Below are 26,717 nucleotides of genomic sequence, written 5' to 3'. Positions count from 1 at the left end.
AACCAGAGTTCTGCAAGGAATTAATTTTTTTTAACAATTTTGAAAAAGCACCAACCAAGGATCATTCTTGGTTTCATCAAAATTGCCCAAGCGGTTTAGGAGAAGATGATTGTAACCAATTGTTGACACTTTTCCTTTAGGTTGCCATGTCAACCAGAGTTCTAAATGGAATTAATGGATCATGTAAGGATGCTACATATCAAGTATGGAGTCATTCTGACCTTTACTTTCAGAGGAAAAGATGTGACAAGACAATGTAAAAACAAATGACCCCTGAGCAAGGCCAATTTGACCCCGGGACAATAATTTGAATACCTTTGGTGTAGGTCCACTAGGTAACACTATATACCAAATATGAAAGCTCTAGGTCTTATATTTTGGAGAAGAGGATTTTTAAAGTTTTATTATATAAGACTATATAAAAACAAATAACTTTCAGGGCGGGGCCAATTTTGACCCTGTGGCAATAATTTGAACAACTTTGATAGAGGTCCACAAGATGATGTTGTATACCAAATATCTATTCTCCTGGCCTTACGGTTCTGGAGAAGAATATTTTTAAAGATTTACTATATAACACTACGTAAAAACAAGGACCCCCTAGGCGGGGTCAATTTTGACCCTGTGGCAATAATTTGAACAAATCTGGTAGAGGTCCACTAGATGATGCTGTATACCAAATATCTAAGCCCTGGGCCTTACAGTTTCGGAGAAGATTTTTAAAGATTTACTATATAACACTATGTAATGAAACTAGTGACCCCTGGGGCGGGGCCATTTTTGACCCCAGGAGAACTTTTAAGGTTCTAGGCCTTGTGGTTTTTGAGAAGAAGATTTTTAAAGTTTTCCCTATATAAGTCTATGTAAAACAAGTGACCCCCGGGGCAGGGCCATTTTTGACCCCAGGGGGAAAGTTTTAACAATTTTGGTAGAGGACCACTAGATGATGCTATATACCAAATATTAAGGCTCTAGGCCTTGTGGTTTTGAAAAATAAGATTTTTAAAGTTTTTCCTTTCCGTTGCCATGGCAACCAGAGTTCTGCATGGAATTCCATTCTTTGAACAATTTTCAAAGGGGACCACCCAAGGAACATTCCTGTAAAGTTTGGAAGAAATTGGCTAAGCGGTTTATGAGGAGATGTCGTTTAAAGTAAAAGTTTACGGACGGACGGACGACAGACGGACGCCGGACAAATTGTGATCACAAAAACATTTACTTATTAATTATTATAGCACTGCGCATAGTAATATACTTTTCATTTTTTCATTCCCCCCCCCCTTCCCCCCCCCCCCCCCGGGAATATATGGCATACACAAACCAAACTTATACTCTCAATTGTTTCAAATGAACATTATTATTTATTAACTATTTTGATTCAATTAGCATTCACATTTAGTCAAGTCACCATGATTTGCATTTGAATTTTTGCTATTTGTAACATTAGACATACCTTATATACTTCATTTGTACCAAAATTAAACAAATAACGATCTGTATTATAAGATAGCACAATTTGAAAAAAAAGAAAAAAAAACAACTTTTATTACTTAATTAATTGCTTTATAAACAATAAACATACATTTTTCCATCCTTTTTTATGAAATTCAAAAGCCATTGCATTACTCTTCATATTGACAAACAAGAAATAAAAATAGTTCATGTATGTAATCATCTATTTTATTTAATTTAAACAATCATTTGATATCATTATAATTTAGTTCTTACAAATCATGTAAGTAATTTCACTTTCAATAAATTGAGAGTTAATAAACAGTCACATGACAAATTCCTTTTATTGGATCTTCAATGTCAGATGGAAAGCTATTATTAAGGACCCAAGTGATGTTTGTTCCTGCATCTGAACTGCCTAATTGCAGCCAATTTTGCATTGAATGTTACATATTTGGGTTAATTAAGGGCTATAATCCCTGTCCCGACAATTTTGAAGATAGAACTTAACAAAGTTATTGACTGGCTAAAAGAAAAATATAAATTGAGGAATATAGGCAATGTAATCTTTACAGATATACAAAAATGATTCGCAGATACATATTTAGACTTATCGACATTTTACTTAATATCAAAAGGTTCTTACAAATTATTTATAATATTATTCTTCATATACATACACATTATTTAGTAAACAGTACTGTTTCAACAATTCAAACAAATACATAGTTACAAATGAAATGTTGCTGTATTATGGCAAACACTTGGTGTTCTATCAGTACTTTAACTGAACTGGAACCTCAGATCAACCCATAAAGAAATGGAGTCTAGTAACTTCCCACTCGCCTGCCTCTTGGAACAACTGGGCCATGATTTTACCAGTTACCAGTAAGTGTTCTTTTAGACCATCATGTTGGTCAAAAATGTAATCAGACAAATCAAGACTGTCCGTAACTGGAAATCGGACCTGTTTCAATACATAGGCCACACTTTTTTTATCCAACTCCTTCCAAATGATGGGTAGTGACATGGACATTCCTCAATCTAACTTCTGCAGTGACTTCATTCATTCTTTTAGTCAAATACGGACAGTGTGAGCTGTTGAGATAGACAGCTCCTGTGACATCACATTTTATTGTGAAGAATGTCCAGCATAGATGGCTTGTCATCTAATGTAGCTAATATGTCCGCCCGGTCAGCTCAATCAGTAGAGCGTTGGACTCTGAATTGGACATCCCGGGTTCGATTCCCGGGCGGACCAGGTGACCTCTGTTGTGATTGGTTATGAAATCCTTTCTACGACCATTCGCACTGTACCACTGCACCTGGCATGTACAGAAGCTGTCAGTTCCTTGCAGAGGTGAAGGCACCTAGTACTGGTTCTGCCCAGGATAGGTGTGGGTGGTTGAACTGTCACTCTGGGACCCTTCAATGTGCTCACGCCGGGACCCGGAGTATAAACTACTAACACCACCACCTGGCAGCCTGCTCTGAAGCTTGTCCATAGCCCCATATGTGTGGCCAGTCATCCATTATCCCCATTTTAATGATAATCTGAAAATAATCCCAAGCACATTTATATGCATATTTATTATATCATATCCGCTTCTATACACTTATCTTCTCTAGGATGTTCAAACAGGCTTGATGTGACAATACAAAATGTGAAGACAAATCAACAGTGAGATACAACAAGTATATTGAATTTTCTGTCTGATTTAAAATGATTTGTAATATAAACAGGACAGGTGAAACTTCCTATTCGACAAATATCTTTTTTTTATTGTCATTTCCATGCATTTTTTATGATAAGATTATTTAATATTTCACAACTTAAATACTATCAGGAAGTCATAAGATTAACCATCTATATATATATAATAAATCATATATATATATATATATTTAATATATAAAAACAAGTCATTATACAATTGATATACACAAATTAAAAAGGTATTTATACTTCTGAAACACTGTTGCACAAGCCACTGGGCACAAAGAGGTTGATGAAGGTTTTCCTGATGCCCTTTGAGGTTTCCCACAATAATGAGAAAGATGACCTCTGAGAGAGATGGTGGTTATTTCCTGAAACATTAAATTTATACATGTTGTATATAATTTAAAAAAAGGACACTTGACAATATACAGAATGCTGTACATAAAATTCATAAGTCCTATAAATAAATGCTTTTGAAAAATTCCAGAACATATAAACAGCAAAACCCAAAACCTCTTGATTTTGTTCTCAATTGGCCAACAGAGGAAGTATTTTTTTTTTCAAGAATCCATGAAAACCAGTGATATAAAACTGCTGACAAAAAATTAGATCATGCATTTTTCTTTAACTGTTAGTAATAGTTTAACCCACAAAACATTGGCTTTCAAACGAAAATATGCAAATCTGCGATATGATCTATGTCAGCAGTCTTTTATCATTGGTTTGCAGATACTATTAAACCCAAAAATTTGCTCTTTCCAAGACAAAAACAAATAAAAAAGTTGTAAAAACGGTAAATTTGTGAGAGTGCATGCAGCTTTAATAATAATTAATATATTCTTGTAATGAAGCTGTTATGTGCTAAAAATAGAACCCAATGAAAAATAAGCATATCCTAATAAGCCTAGCTTTAATATTATGAAATGTTTACTGAATCAAATAGACATATATAGGCAAATGACTGAAAAGCTACCATAATTAAAGCTGCACTATCACAGATTAAACATTTCGACAACTTTTTAATTTTTGTCTTGGAACAAGCCAATTTTCGCTACAATCCATGGAAACCAGTTAATAAGACTGCTGACAAAAAATTAGATCGCGGATTTTTATATTTAAGTTCATAAATTGATGTTTTATGCATTTTTCTTAAACCGTTAGTAAGGTTTTAAGCTCTAAAACATTTTCGAAAATATGAAAATCTAAGATCTGTTTTTTTATCAACAATCTTACATCAATGGGTTGCAGATATTTACGCAAAAATTTGCTCTTTCCAAGACAAAAATAACAAGAGATGTTTGTCAAACATTATGCCCCCTGAGCGCCAAGTTGCCAGAAATATTTGGACAATTGAATGAAATATGCATGGACTGAAATGACAGCTGATTTGTCATTGGATGCATATGAGGCAGGTCATCTACTTATGATAACTTAAGAAGGCAAATAAATGCCCAACTAAAATAGTAACATAAAAGAAAATCATTTCTATACAAACATTTATACATCAATCCCAATCATCTGTGCATGCATTAAAAAAATATGGACAATCAGAAAACCTTTTTTCAGCTTACAGTCACACTGACCTTGACCTTTGACCCACTGACCTCAAAATCAATAGGGTTCATCTGCTGGTCATGACCAATAAGCCTACCTAGTATGAGGTCCCTGGGTCAAAGCGTTCTCAAGTTATTGATCGGAAACCGTTTTTCATGTAAAGGTCACACTGACCTTGACCTTTGACCCACTGACCTCAAAATCAATAGGGTTCATCTGCTGGTCATGACCAATACACCTACCAAGTATGAGGTCCCTGGGTCAAAGCGTTCTCAAGTTATTGATCGGAAACCGTTTTTCATGTAAAGGTCACACTGACCTTGACCTTTGACCCACTGACCTCAAAATCAATAGGGTTCATCTGCTGGTCATGACCAATAAGCCTACCTAGTATGAGGTCCCTGGGTCAAAGCGTTCTCAAGTTATTGATCGGAAACCGTTTTTCATGTTAAGGTCACACTGACCTTGACCTTTGACCTCAAAATCAATAGGGTTCATCTGCTGGTCATGACCAATACACCTACCAAGTATGAGGTTCCTGGGTCAAAGCGTTCTCAAGTTATTGATCGGAAACCGTTTTTCATGTAAAGGTCACACTGACCTTGACCTTTGACCCACTGACCTCAAAATCAATAGGGTTCATCTGCTGGTCATGACCAATAAGCCTACCTAGTATGAGGTCCCTGATAAAAAAGTTGTAAAAATGGTAAATCTGTGAGAATGCAGCGTTAAGAGTATTTTTTAAACTTATAATGAAAGTCATTTGCATTTATTTTACATAAGCACGAAAACTAATGTGTTATTTATTCTGAACTCCTTTATAAAAATGTAGGACAAAACATCCCATGTCATTTTTGACTAAGGGGACAAAACACGTCCAACCCATTTAGACAGGGTTGATAAAACAACCCAGATCATTTTGACATGGTGGACAAAATAACCAGGAAAATATTGGCAGTTCAAAAAGTTAAGACCCCCCTCCCATCCTACCAACACTTGAAAGATTAAAACTAATTGGCCATTATCAAGATGTGTTTTATTACCCCCAATAAACACCCTTTTTCACTTAATTTATTAGGTTTAGAAATGTTACTATGGAGATCTTTATCACAGCATAAGGAAGACACAGTGACTTTAATCATAAGGATTTGCTACAAAGCTACAGTACAATATTAAGTTCAGCATTATGATAATCCTTACTTCAAAACACTCTTCATAAAAAGGTGTTCAAGGCCAAAATCTATTCATATTCATTACAGGCTGCTTTGCATGACAATTATTAATTTCAGATATTTGCTTTAAGCAATTTATTTTTAATTATAAAAACACTTTCTCATAGTTTTCAGTTTTCATCTTCTTTTTGATATTGACATGTTAATATTAAAGCGGCCTCATGTGTTTTTAATATTTATGTTAGTCTTATATTAAAGCTGCAACCTCACAGATTGAACGTTTTGACAACTTTTTTTAAAAATTTTGTCTTCGAACAAGCGAATTTTTGCGTAAATATCTGCAAACCAGCGATAAAAGACTGCTGACAAAATATCAGATTGCAGCTTTTCATACTTCCATCCAAAATTGATGTTTTATGCATTTTTCTTAAACTGTTAGTAGCAGTTTAAGCTGTAAAACATTAAATTTGGAATGGAAATATCAAAATCTGAAATCTAATCTTTAGTCAGCAGTCTTTTATCACATAAGCAGGTATTTACGCAAAGAAATTCTAATACATAAAGTTTAAACAAAAAATAAAAAAGTTGGAAATCAATACATACACAAGTTGACTAACATATATTTTGAATAATAAACCTTAAATTACTTTCCAAAGAATGCATTTAAGGAAAAGTTACTTACTGAAAACAAGACTGTAACAATGCATGTATTTTAAAGTGAAAACGCATATATATTATGTATTTTAAAAATGTAATCCTTTATACTTTTTACTCTTTCTGTTTTTAAAAAGGATGTAACCCTAACCGAATCATTTTATTTTTGGCCCTACTATAACACAATCAAGAATTTAGCCCCACATTCCAGAATGCAGGGCTTAAATTGTGTTATCATTTTGATCACTGACATGACATCATTGACAAAATAAGGATTCAAAAATCTTTGTTTCCGCCCAACTGACCCTATTTTCATCCTTCTGATCCTTTTTTGTTTTTGGTGTTTTGATCAATATGTGCTTTTTTAGTAAAGACCTTAATAATTCCCTGATATAGGTCAGTTTGCCAAAGAAACATGGTCCTAAAAAAAACAACAGTTACCGTATGCCTACCTTTTTTGATATTTAAATGGAAACTATGAATACTTTTTTTTGGCCTAAGCAACAATTTTTGTTTGAAGCCAGATGTGCATACTGTGTATATTTTTTACTTAATTACATTGTATTGTCTGCGAATTACCAATATCAAATCCATTGTCCTATTTAACAGGATAATGGTTTTGATATTGGTCCCATGTATTATCATTATAAAAAGTGTAGGAATTTTATTCAAGACCATTTGCAAGATGTGTCATGTTTGGTGTCAATATTATGCTTGAATTATCATATTTTATATTTGTCATTGTTAGATATTTAATTTGTATAAAAAAATGAGCAATAATAAAACCTCTAAAGTTTTTTCCTCAGTTGGTAAAAATTACACCTGTTGTTGGGTTAATAAAAGTCTGCTTGCCTATGGCTCCATTATGGCTTGACCCTGTCACACCCCCTAGTGTGACTGATACATATTTGTGAGGCCAAAGGGGGATCTATCTTCATTGAATGTCAGTATTTATTTTAGCTCCACCCCTTTTACTTGACCTGGCATCGCCCCTTTCACTGAACCTGACATCTGATTGGCTGAATGAATATGCCTTTTAAAGGTTTCCTTATGACTGACAGCCCCCACCCCCCACAGAGAAAGACTGGTCATTTGAGACAATCACTATCATATTTTGAAAAGGCGGCTATATGCATGACTATGAATTGGCTTGTAATTGATTTAAGATAATGATCATTATCTGCAGTTATGCACTTAAATTCATAAAAAATTCATGTTCCTAATACTATGAAAATTTTGGAAGAAATACATGACTGTCAATTTAGAATTGAACTTAATTTCCATGTAAATATCCTTAAATTGTATAACATGTCGAAGGCAAAATGTAGATTTTCACAGACTGATACAAAAATTTTGCTAAAAGGCATGTTCATTTTTTCAAGATAATGACATTAATAGAAGGTTTCTACTTTGTGTAAGGTTTTCTGAATTTAAACATTTTTTTTTGTCTTCAAGTCTCTTAACATTACCAAATAAAAAGAACTGTCCTCCAGTTTGTATTATGTAGAATAAGATGTAATTTGGAAGTAACTGTAATTTGTTACAAAGATGGTTTAACCAAAACTTAATGAAAATCCCACATTGATTTCGTGCATTTATATATATATATATATATATATATATATATATATATATATATATATATATATATATATATATATATATATATATATATATTAATACATATAGCCCGGAATAGTTGTAGCCCGGAATTATAGCTATTCTAGTTTTTCCGACCTAATCCTCCGGTACAAACAAAATTAAACCGTTGTAATATACACACATTACTTCGGAAACAATAGAGTCATTGGACTGTCAATAGCTCGAAATTCACCTTTTATTTGTTACTTCCGGGCTATATGTATTAACATAACAGGGTTTTCCCATGCTGGTACAAATAAAAGGCGAATTTCGAGCTATTGAAATTCGTGTAACAGTCCAATGACTCTATTGTTTCCTACGTATAATTCTGGGCTACAACTATTAAGAGCATATACTATCACACTCATCTGATATATTGGGGATTAAATTTATGTACCAGTACATTATCTTACAGAATGATAGTGATAGTCATTATCAAATTATTATCCTGATTAATAAGTAAGTTGTTGAGTGAAAACTATTTTTAAATTGAGACAATAAGGTGGATGACATGTTAAGTTATTGAAAGCTTTGAAGATTTTATACAAAAGTTATAAGTTGTCTCAATTTATGATTTCGAAAACCATTAAATTGGCAGGCCTAAGCATCATGAGCCACTCACAGACTTTGATGGAATTGGTAAAAGACAAAAAATAAATATTTACTTTCTTAGTGTTGCAATGCAAAAGATACTAGGCCTACTTTCTATCGAGTAAAACATTCTTAATATATAAAGCTTTTTTCCATTTGCCAAATAATGGAAAATTATTTGAACTTGATTTTGAAAAATAATTATTTTTTATCCTGACTATATAATCATTTAGTCTTTAAAACAGACTCTCTTCCTTTTAAACTCTAAAATATCTTTAAAAATAAAATAAAATACATTTAAACCCATTAAGATTTAATTAATTATTTAAACAGGCCAGTCTGCACTGCCTTTTCAGTAAGGATTTTAGTCAAAATCATATCTTCGTAAGAACAAGACAGTACACCATAGGTAATTATGACCCCCCCCCCCCCAATAATTATGCATATTATGCATATTTGTATACATGTATTAGCTAGACATTATACAACGATAAGTGTATTGTATATATTAGTGAGCAAATAAATGCATTAATAAATAAATAAATACAGATTTATACTGGTAAATAGATTTATAAATATAAATATTTTAGGAAAGATAAACATTAGATAAAAAATATTATCAAAGCCTTTTTAGCCATATTGTATTGGCTGGTGGGGTTACTCAAAATTACCGTGCATGGTCCGCTTACAACCAATTAAATATTTTCAATAGCTCTGAGAATGATTCATACAATCTTTGATATGATGTCAGTTTTTTTTACATGGCATGGCTTGACTTGATCAATATAAATTTTATATTATATGACTTGCACAATTCACATGACTTTTCATATATATCCTTTAAGTTTTGTGTGATAATAGATCTTTGATCTAAATTTGTGATTCAAAACTTAAAGATACATATATGTATATATATTTACTGCTTCGGAATCACACTTTACACACAAGACATGTTAAAATAGATTATTGTACTCACTGTTTTTTAATTTAAGTTTATTCATCAAACTCTGTCACTCTAGCTGTCTCTGTATTATCAGCATCACACATCAACTAAAAAAAAATAATAATAAGAATTATAACAAGAAAGGTTCAAGTAGTTAAAAAATATATGGGCTGTCATTGGACATATAATATAACAATTGACCATGATTCCATGAAATATTTTTACAAACTAGCAAACCTGAACTCTTTAGTAATTTTTTACATCTTTGTGAGATTTTGCATAAAGCATCTATCTAATTCTTTGTTAATTTACCACATTAAAATTAAAATATATTGATTAACTGTACTTTTATTTATTTTATAAATATCTTATATGTTGTGCACCAGTCAATTGTAACACTGGCGCCCCCAGGTCCAGGGAATAGCGGGGACTTTGACTTTCGGTCCAGCCAACCCTGGGTCTAATCCCCTCCCCTGCGGGAACGAACTGATGGTAAAACCCCGGCCAAATGCCCCTGCACACCAGAGACTCTATATAAGGCCCAATCTCGGCTAAATTTGGCTCAAAGACAAAACCACTGCGGTCACCCGGCCCTGCGTGGCCACATAGAAAGTAAAAACACGACCAATTCCCGACTATTCCCAGTATACCCCCGGACCGGGGGGGGGGGGGGGGCGTGGTTAGTAACCGTTACAATTGACTGGTGCATTGGTACAATTGACTGGTGCATTGGTTATAATAACTGAGAGGCCTCAAAGATGCTCACATGACTGTGACCTTTTAGCAGATTAGAACAAAGAAAGGATTTTTAAGAAATATACTCAATGAAACAGAGTAAAACTTTATTCAGGGGCTATACACCGTATGATGAAATAGCGAAAAGAAGAGAAAATTGTCGAAAACTGACATGAATTTGGTATCAATGTGTACAATGCATTGAAACTAACTAACTGAAGTACCACATAGTTTACAATTAATTGATTTTTCACATTTTTTTTCCATAAAAAAGATTACTAGGTGGGTATACCTAGTATAATTAATTTTTATGTGTGATTGGCTAGTCGATGTTATCACTTAATGTTACCAAGCTAGGTATATATTAAATCAAATAAATAAATGTAAACTTTCATAGCAGTGGATACAACACTGGACTGCAATTTTGGCGACCACAGTTTGAACCCGGTCTCTGTTATTTTTTCTTTACATTTTGATATTTTTTTACCAATTATGATATCAAAAGGATAAACATTTTATTGAATAATTGTCCTGTATACTGGGACTGACCCTACTGTTTGTATAGTCCATTGGTTAAAGAAAATAGATTAAAAAAGAGAAAAAAATAATTGTAAAGTGTGTGTTTAAGGTAGCACTACCCTAATGAAAACCTCCACTTGAAATGCTTCATTTTAATGTTTTATCCTTTATTGTTAAGCACATACCTACACATCTTTTGTGGGTTCATGTGAGCAGTTCAACTTCAAAGCAACCCAGAAGCTGACATACATGCCATATCCCCCGGAGGGGGAAAAATCCCCCGGAATTTCGACCCATCCCCCGGTCTCCCGGAGGGGGATGAAAATCCCCCGAAATTAAAAAAAGTGTGTTTAAAATTACGCAAAATTATCACAGGGTTTAATTATATATGCCTGTTTGCAGTTATAATGCCCTTCTTGTCTTAATTGGATTATCAACTGATGGTGTGTTTTAACAACACCAATTGGGTGACACTTAATAAGTCAGCAGGGCACATTTCATGCATTGTTTTGATTGAAACTGTCAGAATTTGCATAAGAAATGTCAATTAGACTGGTCAGATAAAAGGACGATTTTCATTGGTTAAAACTATAGGTTTTATCCAATCAGAGAGGATGTAACAAATTAAAGTGTTTAAACATGTGTCATTGTCATCAAAATGATTTATGATTTAAAGGTGACAGTACATTATTTGGTAAAGAAAAGGATTAAAATAACTAATAGACAATGCTGTTCTTTGTTATGACCCACTAATATGTTTACATACATGACATGACCTTCATCTCAAATATCGGAAAATAACAGAACTTCCAGAAGAGAAACTGAAAGTAGACAATTCGGATGAAATGACTTTTATTTATTTTAATATTATGGTGGTGATGTTTTTTATTTTTTGATGAATGCCAAAAGATGATATGTTTATGAACTTAAACAATAAATTATGCATTTGCTTTTTATCAGAAGCAAACAAATCTGACTATTTGGGAATTGAAATGAAAAATATTGATAAATCATTCCATTCTCTCTATTAGTCTGAAAGTCATCATTTATGATCATAATGAGCAGATTTTGTATCCAATTTTAGAGGAAGGTAAGCCCATTAAATTGTCTCTGAAACATATTTTTCTGTGAAGTATTCTATTTTGCAAGTGAGTGCTTTTATTATGCAATATGGCTGTGTCTCATTAAAATATAGATGAAGTGCTGGAAAAAGGGGTAGACAAGGTAAATTGGCACGTGTGTCATGCCCGTAATGCTACATGGCGATGATGAAAATTCTCTGGTATGTGACCCAAATCCCCTTAAATTCTGGACATAATCCCCTCGGGAGTCTTTCAAAATTATGGCAATTTGTTTTTGTGTACTTGCGTCTTAAAATACTTTGAAATTTTGTCAAATTAGACCTGCTAAAAAAAAACCCTGAATACTACCAAAATCCCCCTGAATTTTCAGACTTTTGAACATTAATCCCCCTGAATGGTCTCAAGAAAATATGGCATGTTTGGAAGCATCTTTTTATTTTCCATTTCATTAGCTTACATTTTTCAACAGTAGTTTTATTAGAAAATAGTTATTTTCTTATACCGAAGGTAAAACATACTGTTGTTTTTTTTTTGCATAATGTTCCTAAAAGTTTAAAGATATTTCATATTGATAAGGAACAGGTCATGAGTATTTTTTTAACTTGTTGATTTCGCTGTAAAATGACATTCACAAGCTAAATCTTAGTAGACCAAAGCAGGGTTAGACACTAACATTTTTCACAAGGTAGTCCCTCGGACTACTGGATCCCAAATCTGGGTAGTCCAGCAAAAACTATGGTAGTCCATAAAAATGCAAGCCTGCAACGGATTCCTTCAGTGTTTTGTGAGACTTAGCCTTCTTAGAACATTGTCAGTATAACCCTTTGATTGGTCATGATTTTTATCTGTTTCAATCTTAAAATTTCCACATTCTTCAAAACAATTTTTGGCCATTAAATTTAATTTTAAAACCAAAAAAAATGCTAAAAACTATGCTAAAATACCTCAGATTAAAAATCTAAAAACCATGCTAAAATACCCCATAATCTGTCACTTTCAGGAAAATGTTGCAATAAATCACTTGACACTAAAACACCTCGACTGAGATCGTTGCTAAGTTATGGCACAAATGACAGACATCCTACTGATAAACAATATTTGATTATTGGCATCCTACTATTCAGTATTCTTTGTTAATCTAAACAACATATCATATAATACTTAAAAAAACATGATGAAATAAATTCCGAAAGTGTTATTAATTATTTTTTGTATGGGAGTAAGATAACAATTAACATGACGCTGCCTGTCACTCAAACTAGCGTCCAAATTAGGCAGGGCTTATCAGTTGCCGTTGCTATCCGCCATGACCTCCGACAATCCTCACATATCAACAGTAGTGTAATTACGCTGTTATATATATTTAACACAAATTATGTCTCATAATTGAGAGATAGTAAAGACAGTTTAAGAAATCCGAAATACTGACATTTTCCCTTTATGCCGCTAAAATTATAATTGATAACAAGGGACTGTTTAGTAGACTAATTCAATTCTCAAAATGTCTTAATGTAAACGTACATAATATACGTATATTTCCGTTTTAATAGCCTTAAAATAAGAAATATCATTATGAGAATTAGTGTACAATATTGATGATATATTGCGATTTAGTTTGATTTTGAAATTTGTCTCCTTATTGTGCGAAAAGTTTTAAAACCGAGGCATATACATTTGCATTTAAGTTTGTTTGACATATTAGTGAAAAAGACACCTCAATTTATGTGAGTTACATTTTTTTATTAAATTTAATTAAATATCTGATATATAGCTTAAGGTCACAAAAAGTATATACGTATAGATAAAACAAAATCATATTTTAAAATGAAGCAAATCAAAGTAAAAACCTTTGCATGTATAATGACTATGGTCGTTTCAAAATTTCTATGCTTATTGTTAGAACAGTTTTGCATGTCATTTAAAACGGAAATTTATTCATTGAGAGAAACAATAAGGTAGTTATATAAATAATGATAATAATGCATTACACTTGTATAAAACAGGTGATTCTGAATCGAAAAAGGAAGAAAAACAGCGAAATCCATTGAGTTTTGACAATGGATCTATACAAACATCTTTTTTTGTTGATTTTCGGATAGGAAATTAATACATGTTTTGTTTCCCTTTATTTGAGTTTTAAAATAGAGACTGTTATTGTACTGTAACAAAATTCCGATGTTATTTAGAAATAAATTATTTTAAAGTCTAGACATTTTTCTACCTGAATTATACATTGCATACAATTAATAATAATGAACTTATTTAATGTTATACTTGGTTTTATTGCTACGTTTTACCATGTTCCATGCATTTTTTATCTGATTGTCATTTATAACTTTTGTATTATTATCGTCTGCTTCTGGGTATTTGTCGGAGGTCATGTGACACTGTAGGTGTAGCCTTATCGCTATCGGCGTGGTGTTAATTGTTATTGGCCCTAGCTTCAATGTATAAAATGTTACATTTTGGCGCGAAAATTAAAGCACACAACTCTGTCATCGTCTGCACTTACACTGCATTATACCTGTTTTGGCAGTATGATTAATTTATCAGCTGTTCTTCTAAAAGCCAGTTTAAAAGATTGCATAAGCCAGACATAATATTCCTTCTGTTTGCTTTAAATAAACACCGACATTTGACAATACCCTAAACCATAATAATCATGACGTATTTTCAGAAAATCTAAAAATAGTTACAACCGTCAAGTGTTTATCTGCATCGTATCTTTCATTGTTTTTGACTGAAAATGCAAGGGATATAGAAAATCTGCCACTTGGACCCAAATCTACCTTGCTGACATTTAAGCAGAGGTGCACATGTCTGACGATTAAAACACACCATAGAGTGTGAAAATGTTTTTTTCCCTTTCTAAATAAAGACATTCTACTGACTGGTTTAAACATTAATCGAAAGGCTATACGAAATGCGCGCGAAATTCGGTTAACAGTCCATGTTGTCCGGAACTGCCCGGCCATCTTCGGCAAGCTTTACAATGAGTGTTTACCGGTGATAATCGGCTTCTTGACATCACGTTTTACGCAAGTTTAAGCGTAATAAAGATTTTATGCTCAATTAACTGATGTGATATTTACTTTCTTCTAGTAGTCCGACGGACTATTGACTTAAAATGTCTTGTAGTCCGACCATAAATCTGGTAGTCTCGGACTACCGGACTACTGTTAGTGTCGAACCCTGCCAAAGAATTGTACGTTTACGGATTTTTGTATCTTTTTTGATATGGCAAATCCTTCACATACAAATTGTTTAGTATCAAAAGTGGGTAGTTATTCCGATCGGGATTCTGGGTTAAAGCATTTAATATCTCAAAAATATCATAAAACAAGAAATATTACCAGATTATGTAATTTTATATCAGTTCCATACATAAAAATGTCATATCCTATGAATAATTATGAGTTTGACGTTTATTTTTCATTTCTTGCTGTCAAAACATAGCGATATATACATGAAGGGCACCTGCAAGGCTTCAGGGCACAATTTTTAAACAATTGGAACATTTCGGCCATGGCTGAGTTGTTACGATTGTATTTTCGAGGTCTATCTAGAAGCTTGTCAGTGGTGGCCGAGTTATTACGATTGGGTCGAGTTGTTCCGCTTGGCATAATTGTTGTCTGTGTCAGTCAACTTTTGTTTTATTGGAAAGGTAAATAATGTGTTTTAATGCAAAATAACTTTTCACTTACATGGTAAAGTATGAATATAAACCTTTATGATCAATTTAAACCATAAAATACTTCACTTAATACAATTTCAATATTTTTCAAAACACCCCCGGTTTTTGCACAAACCCGTTTAGACGTTACTGGCTAAGGTCACAAATCCGAACACTTTCTGATGTTTTTTACAATTATCTTGGAGAGTTTATGTTGTAGTAAGTTAAACTTTCGTATGAAACATCTTTGGTTCATGTGAAAACAGCTGTCAAAGTACAGATTCACGATCTCGTCAATATTATGTCGAAAATCGTTCAATTTTATGGATAGTAAATCACCCTTCAAAATACGCTATGGAGGGCACAAATACCGAACACTTGAAAAGCGAAAATACATGGTCATACAATTATAATTAAAAAGTATGCTATATTAAATAAATGGCATTTTTTAGAAAAATGCTTAACAAAACAAGATGAAACTTTGCAAGTGTGACCAAGGCAAGCCTCTGTATTTATCTAGATCATCGAATAATCGATCACGGTAAACAAACGCGTGTTTTAGCCGGTGTTCAGGATTTGTGCCCTGTTCAGGAAATGTACCGTCAACCAGTAAGGATTGGAAGAATGTATTACACGTCTATAATTTTAGACTGGGGGGGGGGGGGGGGTAGCTACAATAATGAGCAATTAGGGATACTTTTTTTTATTATTTTGACATTTCATGTGTATCCCTGTAACTGCCATAGTCTTAAAATCGTCAAAAGACCCATTGACGGTCATTTAGGTGGACTATGGGGGGGGGGGGCATGGTAACAATTGACTGGTGCAACCACTGGGACACCATTTTTTATTATTTTGATATTTCTTAAAATACTCGTTGACGGCTATTTAGGCAGAGTAGCCCCACTCCTTGTCGAAGTGTGGATAAGAAGAGGACTGTTTCAAGTGAACGTTCTTAACGAGATGTCCTACTTATTGACTGTTTATATATTCAAAAATCAAGACAAAAAATTAAATGGAAAAAAATAAATGACTTACCAATGGGTGTTTGAGATATCCATTTGGCACCACTTTAGTGCCATTCATCGCTCTTCAAAGCTCCATAAAACAAAATCATTCGTCTAACACATTCCCGACATCTTAACACAGATGGTATTGATTACTGTGACATGTTGGTGTTAAACCGGTTTGAAGGTGCATTCACTCGAGTAATAAAGTCAAAGATGCACTCTTAAGTACTGCCAGATAAGGTTTACCACAATTAATAATGTTGTTTCAATATTCCTAAAAGAATGAATAAATGTCGAAAACAATGGTTCTTATGAAGGATATCGAGTTAAATTTGAAAGAAATGAGCATTACACACGGTATTTCTACCTTATGAGACTATAGTAGACCACAATAAATCTTTTAGCATTTACCAATCATTAAATATTTTTTGCGCTTTCTGCTATTAAAAACACGGTTACAATCTTGTTATCAGTAATAAATATTTTCAATAAATGCATTATTTAGTATGTAGTTAAAGGTTTATCAGTCACAATTGATGTTTGTTATATATGTGTATGTATTGATTTTGAATAACAGTGTCACTAAACAAAAAATAAACAAATTTACGCAATTTCACAACCTTTTTTCCAGTTCTTCTGGATTACCCTGTATCCCCTGCCTCGAAACGAAAAGTTAACTTGGACGACATCGGTACGTTGTGGTTGTGGGGGGGGGGGGTCACCCCCCCCCCCCTTCTGGCCACTAGTGCAATTGCAAAATTAATTTTGATGCGTGAGGGATATACTTAAGCGACGATGTTAACCATTGCTTCAATATTTATGCATGCATATATGTACTTGTTGGCAGTTTGGGTGCCTCATTTCTACATCAAAAATGCTCAACCAGGTATGAGTTTATTGTATAAGTTATAGCTCGTAGTTTGTAAAATGTGGTTCTTTAGCAAATTTGTTTTAAATACGAAATAAAAGGTGTTGCTTCCAAGGTATGCATGATCAAAATATCCATAAATTATGTATGAGTCCCTTTTGCTGAGTGGTTATGCTATTTATTTGTCCATGACGTAAAAAGCGTAGGTTCACCCCTGATTAAAACAAGACTTTATTTTCATACTTTCATTGTATTTTGTTCTGCAATTTCAGTATCAAAGAGTTAACTAATTATTTCAGACACATTACCTGGAAAATGATTATTTGGTGCCAATGAGGTACGAGTCCCTTTAAGAATGACAAAGTGTTTTTACAATCAGCTAGATAACAAGTTCATTTTTTCCACATATACAAGATGATCTACAAGTAATCATCATATGTGTATTTTTGCTTCACTACTATCTTGTAGGATGACTGGCTTATATACTACTACCGGGTATGTAGTAAAGTGACAACATGGCATTAATTACCAATTAATAGCGTTTATTTTGTAATGCAAAATTCACCAGCCTTACATGTTTGTACAGTTCGATATTTTTTTTCTAAAACATATACTAGTAATACTGTTTGAGGAAGGCATTGGCACATGATGCATGTTAACATTCTAAAATGCCTTGCAGCATTTTTAATGGTGTTTAGCTTGGACCAGCTCAAAACCAAATAATAGGGGTTGGAAAGTCTTTGGTTTAGGAGTTAAAAAGTCTTTAATATGGTTATTAAAATAATTCAACTAGGGGTTGAAAAGTCTTTGTTATAGGAGTTAAAAAGTCCAAACAGGTAGGGGTTGAAAAGTCTTTGAAATAGGGGTTTAAAAGTCTAAGGGTTGAAAACTGAAAAGTGTTCTTTTTTAGAAGGGTTAAAAAGCCTCTTGGGGTTGAAAGGTCCTGCTCCCCTGCAGAACAGTGTGTATGAAATAAACTATTATCTTAGGTAAAACATTTCATATGGATTTCCATCAATTAATTACATCTTCATTAAAAATCAAGAAAATGGTACATTTTCTGTGTAAAGGTACTGACAACCGAAATAACATTTTCAAGCGTAAAAGTGAGTATAGCTTTGAAAAAATGAATAAGTTCTTAGTCGTTTGTAACCACAACTTAATCGATTAAAAATGGCGTCTGAGGAGATGAACTAGTGTAAAGATATTTAAAAAATGGAATTTGTGTCACTGGTTGAGTAAGAATACTTCAGGTAATTTTTGATATGATTTATTGCATTCAAATTCATTAAAAGATGCTTAAATCTTATCGCTAAGATATCAGCACAGAAGTATTAGCTTGGAATTGGATGGATACAATGTCAGGACACAGGTAAACAATAAAACAAAACTTCAAATATATTCCTAAATAAATAAATAGGTGTTCTTTTAAGAGATTTAGGAAAGTTGAAATATTTTCCCATTAAAATTTATTGCCAGAACCTCCAATTGGATTAAGCCCATTGCCAATGTTACCAATTGGAAGATTCCAATGGGACAATGTTCCAATTGGAGTTTTCCAATTTCCTGACTTTTCCCATATTGAATTGTGGGAAATATCCAATTGGAAAAAATGGTCGACGGGATTTTTTTTTACAAAAAATGATAAAAAGTACTATAAACGCACTTTTTCTAGATAACATTATAACCATTAATGATAATGATTGTTATTAATCACTAATTCCTTTTTTGAAAATGTGGGAGAATTTTCCAACAAAAAATGTTGGGCTGATTTTCCAATTGGAAAAACCATTTTTCCAATGGGAAGGCCATTTTCCAATGGGACTCCCATTGGAAAAGTTGACTTTAAATGCCAAAAAAACATATTTCTAAATTAAATTTCAGGAAACAAAAAATATCTCTTATTAGTATTACCTAACACATTTTAAAAATACAAAAATAAAAAACATTGGGTGAAAAATAAAAAAAATAAGTTTGCAAAAATTCCGGATTTGCAAACTTAATCCGGATGCTGTTTACATTGAACGCATCTTGTACATAACGAAAACTGAACTTGCATAATAGCAATTGATTACAGTTTTCATTTTGTATGTAATTGCTCCCTAAAACAAAATCTATGAGAATGGTCGAATCTTTTAAAGCTAAGTCGGATCCGACATGATGACCAAATACCATGTTTAGATCACAATAAAAACTTCCGCGTACAGCTGCTGTCTACGGACAATCAAAAGCCATATGCTCGTTTGTTTTTCAAAGAACAGGCGTTTGCAAATTGAACACACGGAGTGCAGTAAAGAGAGCTTAGCTAGCCACAAGTTCGCAATAAAGTGCGCAAGTTTTAAGTCCGAGCGATTCGTTGCGGACTGCCACACAACACATGGCTCAATTAGATTATGGAGATTTTTAAACGATAATAAATCCCTGTCACTGTCTTTCGCGCCGTAGAGTTACTTCTGTTTGTTTTACGGTTTTATGGATAGAGCTTTTCCAGCTCGACTACGAACGTGCTACATTATGCAATATGAAATCGTTAAGGCTATCTTGTAAGCGTTATTTGTTTACCAAAGCGCATATGTCAATCATTGGATTACTTCTTCGACGCTTTTGAAATGTTATATGTTTCCATATAAAAAGTTGTCATGTTAAACTATCGGAAGGCAACGTCATTATATTTTGCAGAAAGGATACTTTGCGGATCTCTACTAAGCTGATTAGACGATATAGTCACAACATTGACTCACACTTGTTTATTAAAGCCTTGAATCATTTTAACAACATAATGTTGAGTTCTATTGATTATATCGAGATTCGATGACATGTTATTCCACAATTCGCTTCCATACAAAATAGATGGAATACTGGTGTTTTATAAATGCTTGTGACAGTTAATTGACTAAGACCCTTGCCATGTAGTCCATAACCTTTAATGGCATGGTATGTGTTTTTGCTCTTCAATACGTGTTGTAGACCGCATCCCATATTAGATTTTACTAATATCATTAAATAAATTGACGATTCGACAAAACTAAGCGATTTTCCGGCAAATGTTACTCATAGTGGAATAACAAGCGTTTTGTGGAGAACGACAAGCCACAAGATTTTGTAGTACTGTAGTATTGATTTCAATTTTGTAAAAAACTGCGTAGTCTAGTACGATATTAAGCATATGCTGAAGACCGGAGGGCGTCAAAGCATCCGGTGTAATGTCATCTGCGATGGTAGGATTCTCTGCAGCAATTGTACCAACTTTGGCGCCATAGCCGGATTTTTCTTATCGATTAAGCAAGTCGTTAACATGCACTTAATAGTAAAATCCTTATAACACGCCCCTTGGAGAACAGATCTACGTACATTTATAGAGTCGGACGTTGAATCAGACTACCTCAAGTATGTTGTAACGTTTTGGTAACCATTAAAAAGCGTTTTTCATAGCGCACCTCTAATTTCAAGATTGTACAATTTAAAAAAAATAAGGAGTCGTGCCAGACAACATCAAAGGCACCTTTCATATCTAACTGAGCTACATATACATTAATTTTACTATAGAGACTATGCGTAATTAATTCCTAAAAATTAAAGGCTGCAGTTATACAACTCAGTCCTTTTTGAAATCCTTGTTGTTGTTTGTTCGGAAATTTGGAAAATGACATTTTATCAAATCTTTATACAATGACACGCTCGAATATATTGAAAAAACGTAAAAATAAGAGAAATCGGCCTGTAACTACTTGGACTTGACCATGGCTTGTCATTTCCCTTGTAAAAAGGGGTGATGTAACTACTTGTCCATGAAACTGGATACCATTCGTTCCGTACTATTTTATTAAGCAGAACCTTCAGGGCCATAATAACTGGTTGCCCACGTGTTCATTTAACACCAAGTCTTAACCGGGGGCTTTTCTACGTTTTAAATTTCTAATCGCGGCCCTAATTTCATGTTCTGAAATGTCTTTAAAAGTAGTATTATCTCGTAAAGATTTGCGATTCTTTTCATTAATTATGTCTTTAACTTCACGCCCAAACTCTGAAAGCGGCCTACATCAACTACGGATCTGTAAAAACTAGCAAAACCATCCTTTATCATCTAACCTTAGTATTTTACGCCGTCAACCTCGAGTTTTACACTGTTAGGGATTTTGTTTTTTAGCTTTCTAAGAAGGTGCCAGAATAACCTCACATCTGTTCTTGTCGCGTTATCGATTTTATCAATAACATTATGATTTAATATTTCGTAGAGCCACCGCGTTATAGCTCTAAAAAGAAATGTTGCTCGCTTAAATCGTTTGGATTGCGCGGACGACCATTTCGCATTCATTGTAATTGTTCGTGCTTGGCAGTTAAATATAATTGTTCTATTTCATCATTACATTAAGTTTTTAGTTTTTGTATTGGGTTGTGTGTTGGTAGATATTTGTTACATGTTGAAACTAGTACTGATACAATGGTCTCATTTAATGTATTAACGTCAAAGAGTGTAAATAACTTCTCGTGTATAAACGCGTTACCTATCATTGTTTGATACATGTAAATGTCTATCCCAAGCGACGTGAGTTCGCCTATCATTCGTTAACGGCATTTCGACTTTGAATATCTGCCGTAAGGGTCATGACAAATGGCAAGTGATGATACGTTAGTATTTCGTAAATGACTTCAAACGACGTGGGATGCATATATAAATCGGAGGTTACCATCATATGATCTATCTTTGTTCGGTTAGTTACGTAGCTATAGTCGTCTGATTTGCTATATGGGCGAAGGTTAACAGGTATAAGGCTATAGCTTTCCACGATCCTTTTTAATGCCACAGAGTTTCGCTATAGCCGTGCATTGTTGCATAAAAATCACCAGCAACTTTTAGATGGTCCTGGGTACAGTAGAATGAGATTTGCGCTTCTAATTCGACAATAGTGTCACAATCGAATGTTCTGTCGTTTTCAGACGGTAAATGTACACCAAAAACATTTTGCTGACGGGGTAAAGGATGTTGGCTATTTCCTTGTGTTGATTTGAATATATGTGGTTATTGTTGTTAATAGATGTTATGTTCTTGTGTCCCGATATTTGTATAAACCTGTTGGCAGGAACATTGTTGTCATAAAATTTCAGGATGAGGTATTTTCTGGCGCTGTGATTAGGGAGTCGTTTCAACCTGGAGCTGATTTTATTAACACCTACAGGATTATACAGTCTTGACTTGTGGTCCTGACTAATTCGGGCATTTGAAGGGGGTTGATTAAAAATCTCAACGTAATTTGTGTACCATCAGTTCAAGCAATATAATGCAAGGAGCCCTCATTGATCTTTATTATTTCCTCAATACTATTAGTTAAAGGGACTGTACACCAGATTGGCACCAAACAAAGTTGTTTTTTTCTGTAACAAATCTCAGGACAGTTATTTAAAAAAAATGTTTTATTCTTTGATATCATAATTTAAAAAACAACAACACCAAAATGTAAAGTAAAATCGTCTCGGAGACTAGGTTCGAACCGATGTCGCCGGAATTGCAGTCCAGTGTTGAATCCACTGTGCTACGAAGGCTTACAATTAACAGTTGGAATATTTAATCTATATACCTTATTGGTAATATCACGTGTTAACATCGACTAGCCAATCACGCATAAGGAATACATTTTTCTAGGTAGACATACCTATTAATCTTTATTTATGGAAAAATACAAAAAAATGCGAAAAATAAATTAATTGTAAACTATGTGGTACTTTAGTTAGTAAGTTTCAATGCATTGTACACATGGATACCAAGTGTTTGTCAGTTTTCGACAAATTCTTTTTTTTTCTCGCTATTTCATCATACGGAGTACAGCCCTTTTAAATGTGTGAGGTTGATAAAATTCGGTCATACATAATTGTTAAGACGAATATAGTCAAAATATTTGTGATATTACCTTGAGTGCCGGCAAATGTCAGCAGTAACTGAAGGACGCTCCATCGGACGACCTAAAATGAGAATCGAAGTGCTCAATTATTTGAAACGGGGCTTAGTGTATACCGAGAAAGTATATCTTTTTTTTAACATGGCCTTTCACATTTTTCATGCTAGAATTTTTTTCTTGAGGTTATATAATTGAACGTCTAAAGCAAGAAAAAAGTATTTATGTAAAGCAATGTTATTGTCTCATTTCTAATTCAACCTTTTATTAACGTAATAATGTATTTTGGGTGAGTTTCAGAGACAATCGTTGATTTTGGTAGTACGACCAAGATGACCGATCGGCACCGTTTCAGAAAGGTAACGTGTACCTGCTTTATCTCTGACCGTAAATCCAGGATATGGCTCAAGAAAACAGTTATCTGTCCCTCGTGGACCAAGATCCGGATGTTAATACAGAAAAAGGAGTGTTTGTATTCAAATATCAATTTTTTATTACAATTGAATGAAAAAGAAGAATGAATAACCTATTTGCAGAGAACTTGACTGAATTTGACACTGTATTGCAACAATTGATAGTTTCCAGTGTAAATATTGGGAAAATCATAGCCTTTGGAAGTCTGAAAATTAGTTGTTTGTAGCCAATTGACTTCTTGGCGTTGGGGCTTTGTATACGTACTCAATTTTGATAGCGGGTCAATGGTCAACGAGGTGGGGTTTTTTAATTATATTTTGTGTCTTAAATTGTTTCAAAGATGCCAGGTCCTTGTTTTTAAATTTGGACTTTAAAAGTCAAAAGCCAGGTTATTGTCTATATGAAACGTATCATTAAAATAACTGTGATCTCACGCAATGCAGTTGTACGACAGATAAACTTGTAGCATAAACAACATAAAGTAAACCAGAATAAAAAGCACCAGTGTCTATCAATCATTAAATGATAATTAATTGATTCATTATCGGTATTAACTATTATAACTTTTTTATCCAACAGTATTATTATTATTATTATTATCATCATTATTATTATCATAATTATTATTGTTCACAAACCACAGAGGGTTACATGCCCGTGATAAAACAAAACAAAACGTCAAATAATAGTGACGGGTGGGCTCATCAGATTAATATGATGTATCATTATTTCACTTCAGACTGTGTCATTTACTTTAACGCTGAGCTTTATCGTTAGTTTTAACGATAAACCGAAGAGTTAACAAGACGTTTCTGAACAGCCGCTTTGGTAATGCGGGCTTGAAGACAAACGCGAAGCGTTTGTCTGTACAAGCCCTCTTACGGTTTGTACGTACATGCAAGGGACTACTTCTTTTTTGCCGGAGTGATAGGCATTAAAAATTTGGGCAACACTGAACCGTGAAAATGAGAACCAGAAAAGCTCGTCATACATTGTTCATATAAAGCGCGTTCATGCCGGCAAGCAAATTGTACATGTTTAGGGCGGGATTTGACCTCCGTTAACCAATGAAAATCAATACGGAAAAACCCGAGGTACATGTACAATCCACCTTCGGCACTTCCATAAAAGGAGTGGATAACACGTGAATACACGTCTAAAGAATACACTTTTGACCGGAAATTATATTTCATAACTCTGAAATAATAATACAAAACGAACAGGGTTTGTCATAACAATTGTGTTTTTTTACCCACATCTTAAAAAATACTGTTTAAACTGGATATCTAAATAATTAAGTTAATTGTATTTATGCGCATTTTACGACAGCTGATGTAAAAAATGATTTGCATATAGGCACATTGCAGGTGGGCGTGACGTCTTCCTTCAATGTGTATATTATATTAAAACTTTCATCATGATGCAATAACACGGCTTTAATGTTGCTTTCACGGTGAGTTGTACTAAGAATTATACTTGTTATTGTAAATCCAATCGTTCATACGTTGCTGTTTGGACACCATAATGACATAACGTTGGTTTTTACGGATGATGAACAAGCCAAATTGATGCAATCGGTATCCAGATATGACCTTCAGGTCATAATTTATGACTCATCACTATACATGCCAAACTATCTGTTAACTGTGAGATTGTGTACTTCGTTTATTGTACAATTAAAGTATTGAATAAAAATGTTAAAACTTAAGTAGTGAAAACTAAACCTAAAAAACATTCCCTTTTCATTAAAAATCATTGTGCATGCTTATGGTAAACTAGCTACAATAATGAGCGATCAGGGATTTTTTTTTATTATTTTGACATTTCTTATGTATCCCTGTTACGCTACAACTCTCTACCATTTAACAACGGGCGAAATGATATACTGAAATAATATGCTTTGATGTTGAAAAATAATGACAAAGTTGTTCAATTTCTATCCAACAGTGATCTGAAATGGATTAAATTTGTCAATTGACTTGTTATTTTCACATTAATATATTATGGGTCACAAATACCGTTATACATGTACACAACCAGTCAGATTTGTCCCAGATTTACCGATATCGAGATACTTGATAAACAATCGACACTTGCAAGTGTTTTATGATTACTTAACATGTTTTTGGGGCATACTGACATAACTTAATATGTGTTTAATAGTCGGCAATAATATTTTCGTAGAAATTTGAATTTATAACGGAGATAATTTCAAAATTGTGGCAGCGATGATTCTCTGCGCAAAGACCGCTTGCTACTTTTTGCTGGGATGGTGGACCTCACGAGTCTGCCATATTAAAAAAATCGTCAAAAGACTCGTTGACGGCCATTTAGGTGTCCTATATGGTAAACCTGAGAAGAAAAGTGAGCCTGGTTTTGGGCTCAGACTCACGACCGCAGGAACACTAGCACGGCGCTATTGCCAACTGAGTTAAATGGGCAGCTGGTTTCAACTCACACAGATGGTGGTGGTGTTAGTAGTTTATACTCCGGGTCCCGGCGTGAGCACATTGAAGGGTCCCAGAGTGACAGTTCAACCACCGCACACCTATCCTGGGCAGAACCAGTACTAGGTGCCTTCACTTCTGCAAGGAACTGACAACTCTGTACATGCCAGGTGCAGTGGTACAGTGCGAATGGTCGTAGAAAGGATTTCATAACCAATCACAATAGAAGTGACCTGGTCCACCCGGGAATCGAACCCGGGTTGTCCGATTCAGAGTCCAACGCTCTACCGATTGAGCTAACCGGGCGGACTACTCACACAGACTAGACTCGTCCGCCCATTAAAGGGGCTG

The 26,717-nt window shown here is 33.9% G+C and overlaps 1 protein-coding gene and 1 long non-coding RNA gene across 2 annotated transcripts in view; both read right to left on the bottom strand.

Annotated features, from left to right (window-relative positions):
• Positions 1-26,717, bottom strand: part of LOC128234320 (CD166 antigen homolog) — a 97,741-nt gene that overhangs the window by 44,591 nt on the left and 26,433 nt on the right. Inside the window, exon 2 of the mRNA XM_052948495.1 lies at positions 23,521-23,572. Within this exon, the coding sequence (XP_052804455.1) occupies positions 23,521-23,572 (52 nt within the window). The remainder of the gene's footprint in view (positions 1-23,520; positions 23,573-26,717) is intronic.
• Positions 1,305-17,032, bottom strand: LOC128234321 (uncharacterized). Its single transcript, XR_008260928.1, has 4 exons — positions 16,775-17,032; positions 9,761-9,834; positions 3,419-3,540; positions 1,305-3,006 (listed from the first exon to the last, which is right to left on the bottom strand). It is a non-coding gene; the product is annotated as an uncharacterized LOC128234321 (long non-coding RNA).

Source organism: Mya arenaria, chromosome 5 (assembly GCF_026914265.1).
Source record: "Mya arenaria isolate MELC-2E11 chromosome 5, ASM2691426v1".
NCBI classification, from domain to species: Eukaryota; Metazoa; Mollusca; class Bivalvia; order Myida; family Myidae; genus Mya; species Mya arenaria.
The sequence above is the reverse complement of the archived record's forward strand: the minus strand, read 5'-3'. Positions and strand labels throughout refer to the sequence as shown.